This window comes from Macaca nemestrina, chromosome 20, assembly GCF_043159975.1.
Source record: "Macaca nemestrina isolate mMacNem1 chromosome 20, mMacNem.hap1, whole genome shotgun sequence".
NCBI lineage: Eukaryota > Metazoa > Chordata > Mammalia > Primates > Cercopithecidae > Macaca > Macaca nemestrina.
This window is the reverse complement of record NC_092144.1, coordinates 57,604,120-57,610,373: the sequence shown is the minus strand read 5'-3', so window position 1 is coordinate 57,610,373 and position 6,254 is coordinate 57,604,120. Positions and strand designations below refer to the sequence as shown.

The 6,254-nt window shown below is 52.8% G+C and overlaps 1 protein-coding gene across 3 annotated transcripts in view; it reads right to left on the bottom strand.

The window, feature by feature from the left end:
* Window positions 1-4,405: 4,405 nt before the first annotated feature.
* The window catches only part of LOC105478607 (DExH-box helicase 34), a 38,544-nt gene continuing 36,695 nt past the window's right edge, over window positions 4,406-6,254 (bottom strand). For all 3 annotated transcript variants that reach the window (XM_011736090.3, XM_011736092.3, XM_011736091.3), the window contains exons 15-17: window positions 5,979-6,155; window positions 5,636-5,774; window positions 4,406-4,704 (exon numbers count right to left, since the gene is read on the bottom strand). In XM_011736090.3, coding sequence (XP_011734392.2) covers window positions 4,571-4,704; window positions 5,636-5,774; window positions 5,979-6,155 — 450 coding nt within the window. In that variant the 3' untranslated portion in view covers window positions 4,406-4,570. The remainder of the gene's footprint in view (window positions 4,705-5,635; window positions 5,775-5,978; window positions 6,156-6,254) is intronic.

The window sequence follows — 6,254 nt, the reverse complement described above, 5'->3', positions numbered from 1 at the left end:
CATTGCTCCATCGCACTCCACCCTAGATGACAAAGCGAAAATCTCCTTTTTTTTTTTTTGAGACAGTCTTACTCTGTCACCCAGGCTTGGAGTGCAGTGGCACGATCTCGGTTCACTCTAACCTCTGCTTCCCACGTTCAAGTGATTCTCCTGCCTCAGCCTCCCAAGTAGCAGGGATTACAGGTGCACGCCACCACGCCAGGCTAATTTTTGCTTATTTATTTATTTACTGATTTATTTATTTATTCTGAGACAGAGTCTCACTCTGTCGCCCAGGCTGGAGTACAGTAGTGTGATCTCAGCTCACTGTAACCTCTGCCTCCCGGGTTCAAGTGATTCTCCTGCCTCAGCCTCCCAAGTAGCTGGAACTACAGGCACATGCCACCACACTCAGCTAATTTTTTGATTTTTCTTTTTCTTTTTTTTTTTTTTTTTTTTTTTGAGACTGAGTCTGGCTCTGTCGCCCAGGCTGGAGTGCAGTGGCCGGATCTCAGCTCACTACAAGCTCCGCCTCCCGGGTTCACGCCATTCTCCTGCCTCAGCCTCCGGAGTAGCTGGGACCACAGGCGCCCGCCACCTCGCCCGGCTAGTTCTTTGTATTTTTTAGTAGAGACGGGGTTTCACCGTGTTAGCCAGGATGGTCTCGATCTCCTGACCTTGTGATCCGCCCGTCTCAGCCTCCCAAAGTGCTGGGATTACAGGCTTGAGCCACCGTGCCCGGCTAATTTTTTGATTTTTCAGAGACAGGCTTTCACCACGTTGGCCAGGCTGGTCTTGAACTCCCGACCTCAAGTGATCTGCCTGCCTCAGCCTCCCAAAGTGCTAGGATTACTGGCATGAGCCACCGCGCACGGCCTAGTCAACTGATTTTCAGTAAAGGTGTCAAATTAATTCAATGGGGAAATGACTATTCTTTTCAAAAAATGGTTCTAGAACCATTAGACATCCATATGCAGAAAAATGAGCCATGAGCATTAACTCACATCATACACAACGCCTAACTGGAAATGGACCATAGACCTAACAGTTTATATTAAAAATGTAAAATGATGGCCGGGCGCGGTGGCTCAAGCCTGTAATCCCAGCACTTTGGGAGGCTGAGACGGGCGGATCACGAGGTCAGGAGATCGAGACCATCCTGGCTAACACGGTGAAACCCCGTCTCTACTAAAAAATACAAAAAACTAGCCAGGCGAGGTGGCGGGCGCCTGTAGTCCCAGCTACTCGGGAGGCTGAGGCAAGAGAATGACGTAAACCCGGGAGGCGGAGCTTGCAGTGAACTGAGATCCGGCCACTGCACTCCAGCCTGGGCGACATAGCGAGACTCTGTCTCAAAAAAAAAAAAAAAAAAAAAATGTAAAATGATTAAACTAGAAGAAGACATAAGAAAAAAACTTCATGATCTTGAGGGTAGGCAAAGATTTGTTAGGTAGAACACAAAAAGTAGAAATGATAAAAGAAAATGATAATTTGAAATTCCACCAAAATACAAAACTTCTCTTGTCCAGGAGCAGCGGCTCACGCCTGTAATCCCAGCAGTTTGGGAGGCCAATGTGGAAGGATCGCTTAAGCCCAGTTCAAGACCAGCCTGGGCAACATGGCAAGACCCCATCTCTACAAAAAAATACAAAAATTAGCCGGGCGTGGTGGCACACGCCTGTAGTTCCAGGCACTTGGGAGACTGATTTGGATCATTTGAGCCCAGGAGGTGGAGGCTGCACTGAGCTGAGATTGCACCACTGCACTCCAGGCCCGGCAATAGAGAGAGACCCTGTCTCAAAAAAAAAAAAAAAAAAAAAAAATTGTTGACTGAATCTGTTACTGAAATACCAGGGCTTCAGTCCAGGTCCTGCTGCTGGTCGCACAGAAAGCCAGTCACTAAGATGAGTATTGCCAAGGAAGAAGGCTTTAATCAGATGCGCAGCCAAGGAGAGAGATCAGTCTCAAATCCATCTCCCTGACTAAAACTAGGGGTTTATGTACTTTTTTTCTTTGAGATAGGGTCTTGCTGTGTTGCCCAGGCTGAAGTGCAGTGGCACAATCTCAGCTCACTGCAATCTCCGCCTCCTAACACCAAGTGATCTTCCAACGTCAGCCTCCCGAGCAGCTGGGGCTACAGGCATGCACCACCACACCTGGCTAATTTTTGTGTTTTTTAATAGAGACAGGGTCTCGCTATGTTTCCCATCCGGTCTTGAACTCCTGGACTCAACTGATCCACCCTTATGGGCCTCCCAAAGTGCTGGAATTACAGGTATGAACCACCATGCCCAGCCTTTTATTTTTTCTGTTTCTAATATGGTGAATCACATTGATTTTCAAATGTTTTTTTTTTTGAGACGGAGTCCCGCTGTGTCGCCCAGGGTGGAGTGCAGTGGCCAGATCTCAGCTCACTGCAAGCTCCGCCTCCTGGGTTTTTACGCCATTCTCCTGCCTCAGCCTCCCGAGTAGCCGGGACTACAGGCACCCGCCACCTCGCCCGGCTAGTTTTTTGTATTATTATTTAGTAGAGACGGGGTTTCACCGTGTTAGCCAGGATGGTCTCGAACTCCTGACCTCGTGATCTGCCCGTCTCGGCCTCCCAAAGTGCTGGGATTACAGGCTCGAGCCACCGCGCCCGGCCTGATTTTCAAATGTTAAATCCACCTTGAATTCCTAGAATGAGCCCCACTTGGCCATGATGCACTGTATTTACACATTGCTGAATATGATGTGCTGAACTTCTATTTAGGGTTTTTGTGTCTATGTTCATAAGGCATATTGGCCTAGAGTTTTCTTTTCTTGCGTTGTCAGAGCCTGGTTTTAGCAACAGGATAATGCTGGCCTCATAACATCAGTCAGGAGGCATCCTCCCCTATGTTGTGGATGAGTGGGTGTGGGCGAGTGTAATTTCCATGTTTGGTAGACGTCACCAATAAGCCCGTCTGAGCCTGTTCTCTTTGTTAATTATGAATTACATTTCCTTAATAGAGTTGTTCTGGTTATCTGTTTCTTCCTGAATGAGCTTTGGGTAGTTTGTGTCTTTCAATAATTTTTTCCATTTCAAATGAGTGGAATTTCTGTGCAGCATGTTGTTTATCGTATTCCCTTCTCCTTTTCGTATCTGTAGGACCTACAGGTTGTTCTCCTTCCATTCCTATGCCATGCCTTGTTTTTCTTTCTCCTGAGTGATTTTATTGTCTTTTCATTTTCTTTTTTTTTTTTTTTTGAGACGGAGTCTCGCTCTGCCGCCCAGGCTGGAGTGCAGTGGCCGGATCTCAGCTCACTGCAAGCTCCGCCTCCCGGGTTCACGCCATTCTCCTGCCTCAGCCTCCCGAGTAGTTGGGACTACAGGCGCCCGCCACCGCACCCGGCTAGTTTTTTGTATTTTTTAGTAGAGACGGGGTTTCACCGTGTTAGCCAGGATGGTCTCAATCTCCTGACCTCGTGATCCGCCCGTCTCGGCCTCCCAAAGTGCTGGGATTACAGGCTTGAGCCACCGCGCCCGGCCATTTTCTTTTTTTTTTAAGAGATGGAGTCTCGCTCTGTTGCCCAGGCTGGAGTGCAGTGGCACGATCTCGGCTCACTGCAAGCTCCGCCTCCTGGGTTCTAGCAATTTGCCTGCCTCAGCCTCCCGAGTAGCTGGGATTACAGGCACATGCTGCCACACCTGGCTAATTTTTTGTATTTTAGTAGAGACGGGATTTCACCGTGTTGCCCAGGCTGGTCTCAAACTCCTGAGCTCAGGCAATCCACCTGCCTCGGCCTGAATTTTTTTTTTCTTGAGATGGAGTTTCACTCTTGTTGCCCAGGCTGGAGTGTAGTGGCGTGATCTCGGCTCACTGCAACTTCCACCTCCCAGGTTCAAGCGATTTCCCTGCCTCAGCCTCCTGAGTAGCTGGGGATTAAAGGTGCCTGCCACCACGTCCAACTAAGTTTTTGTATTTTTAGTAGAGATAGGGTTTCACTATGTTGGCCAGGCTGGTCTCGAACTCCTGACCTCAGGCGATCCACCTGCCTCAGCCTCCCAAAGTGCTGGGATTACAGGCGTGAGCCACCGCACCCGGCTCGGCCTGTTCTTTTCTTTTTTATTGGGAATGGGTCTTATGGTGCAGCTTGTGGTCCTGCGTGAACACCAGTGCCCCCAGCCCCCTGCACAACTCTCAAAGTGACCCAGGTGGACGGGCAAATTCAGGGTCCCCCTACTTCAAGGGGAAGCAGAGACTGAGGATGGACTCGAGAGAGTGGCTGCGGAGGTGCTAAGAACCTGCACCTGGAACCAGGAGACATGGGAGGTCCCTGCTGGTTCTAATACCCCTCCTACCCAGGACGCCTCAGGCAGCACCCTGCAGCAGGAAGAAGGAAAGCTAGACCCTGGGGAGGACTAACGGAGCAGCTGCTGGTTTTTGGATGGGTAGGTGCAGGCTTAACAGTGTGTGTCAGCATGTGAGGCTTTATTCACAATCGACGCTCCAGCCCCTCCGCACTGGGACAGGACCACAGGGCTAAACCCAGGCTGGGGGTCCTGCCCCTAGTCCTGGGCTGGAGGGCAGGTAGGCTGCAGGGAGCTGGGCAGGGCTCCTGGCCCGGCTCACACGTGTTGCTTCCGGTGGCGCAGCACCTCCGTGGGTGTGAACAGGAAGTCCCTCCCGCAGGCCTCACAGTGGTAGGGCCTCTGCAGGACAGACGTCTTCTGGAGGGTCTCGGGGGCAGCTTCCTCAGCCCCTAAGGGAGGAAAAGGAGGAAGCTGTGAGGGGGGCTTTCCAGTGCACATGTCTACCCGCACCCAAATGCCAGGCACCCGTGGGGCTCAGGTGCTCTCCTGGCCTTTGGGGAACTAAGTTTTGCCTCCTCCAGGAAGCCTTCCTGGATTAATAAAAATACACAGGCCTTTGGGAGGCCGAGATGGGTGGACCACAAGGTCAGGAGATCGAGATCGTCCTGGCTAACATGGTGAAACCCCGTCTCTACTAAAAAATACAAAAAACTAGCCGGGCGAGGTGGCGGGCGCCTGTAGTCCCAGCTACTCGGGAGGCTGAGGCAGGAGAATGGCATAAACCCGGGAGGCGGAGGCTGCAGTGAGTGAGCTGAGATCCGGCCACTGCACTCCAGCCTGGGCGACAGAGCCAGACTCCGTCTCAAACAAACAAACAAACACAGGCCTGTCTTTACTCTGCATCCCTGCTAGTGAGAGAGACAAAGAGAAAGATATAAGGAGCAACATGGAGACTGAGAGGCAGACAGAGCCAGCCCTGGGGTGGGGGCACATGGTCCCAGTGCTGTCTCCCCCACTGAACCCCAGTGTGTAGCATCCCTGGATGACAACAGGATGGATATGACCAAGGCAGAGACAGCTGCAGGACAGGGAAAAAGAACAAGAGACATAGCCACAGAGAGCCAGAAACGAAGAGACAAAGACAGCAACATAGAGACACCACAGGGGACAGGCAGGCAGAAAGAGGTGGCGCTCCAGGCCCTCCCCGCCCTGGGCCGCTGATCTTCAGGTCAAAGCCTGTGTGTGGCACCAGCCAGGGCCAGCAGGTGGAGGTCATCAGTTCTCGGAGCATCTAGCAAGTGCCCGCACACACAGGAGATCATCATGGGATGGACAGACGGCCGGGCAGAGGTGGCCCGGTCCCCACAGTCCCGTGCTTACCTGGGGGCCCATCCTGTGGGGCCTGAGGGCAGGTGTTCTCATGGGCGATGCGCTCCAGGGGCGTGAGGGGCGCATGCAGGCCACAGTGGGGGCAGGTCCAGAAGGTTCGGAGACAGTCACTGTACAGGTCCGTGTCACTCTGCGGCAGGCCAGCTGTCAGGGCTGGGCCCCCACCAAGTGCCACCCACCACCCACTGCCCCCCTGGGACCCTTCCCAGAAGCCCTCAGGGCCATGGGCCCCACGTGGGAATCATGTCCCTGGACTAAGGCGAAATGAGGCTGTGGGGTCAGGGGTGGGGTCTTCGTGAAATCCCACCTTCAGGGAAGAAGGGTTCATGCTCACCGTGAGGCAGTTGTAGGTGAGGAAGTCGGTGACTGCATAGCCCCCCTTTGTGGGGTGGGGGGACAGGGTGGAGCTGCCAAAGAGGCCAGGAAGATGGGGGGTGGCTGGGATGGTCTGGGGTCCCACATACAGGTTCTGGGCTTCTAGCCCCGTGAGCCGCCGGAGGCTGTAAGGAATCTAAGGAAGGAGAGACAGGAAATCAAGAGAGACAGGCTCAGGGAGATGCTGCCAAAGCACCTGGATCCAGCTGTGCCTGAAGCCCTCCCTCGGGCTTTG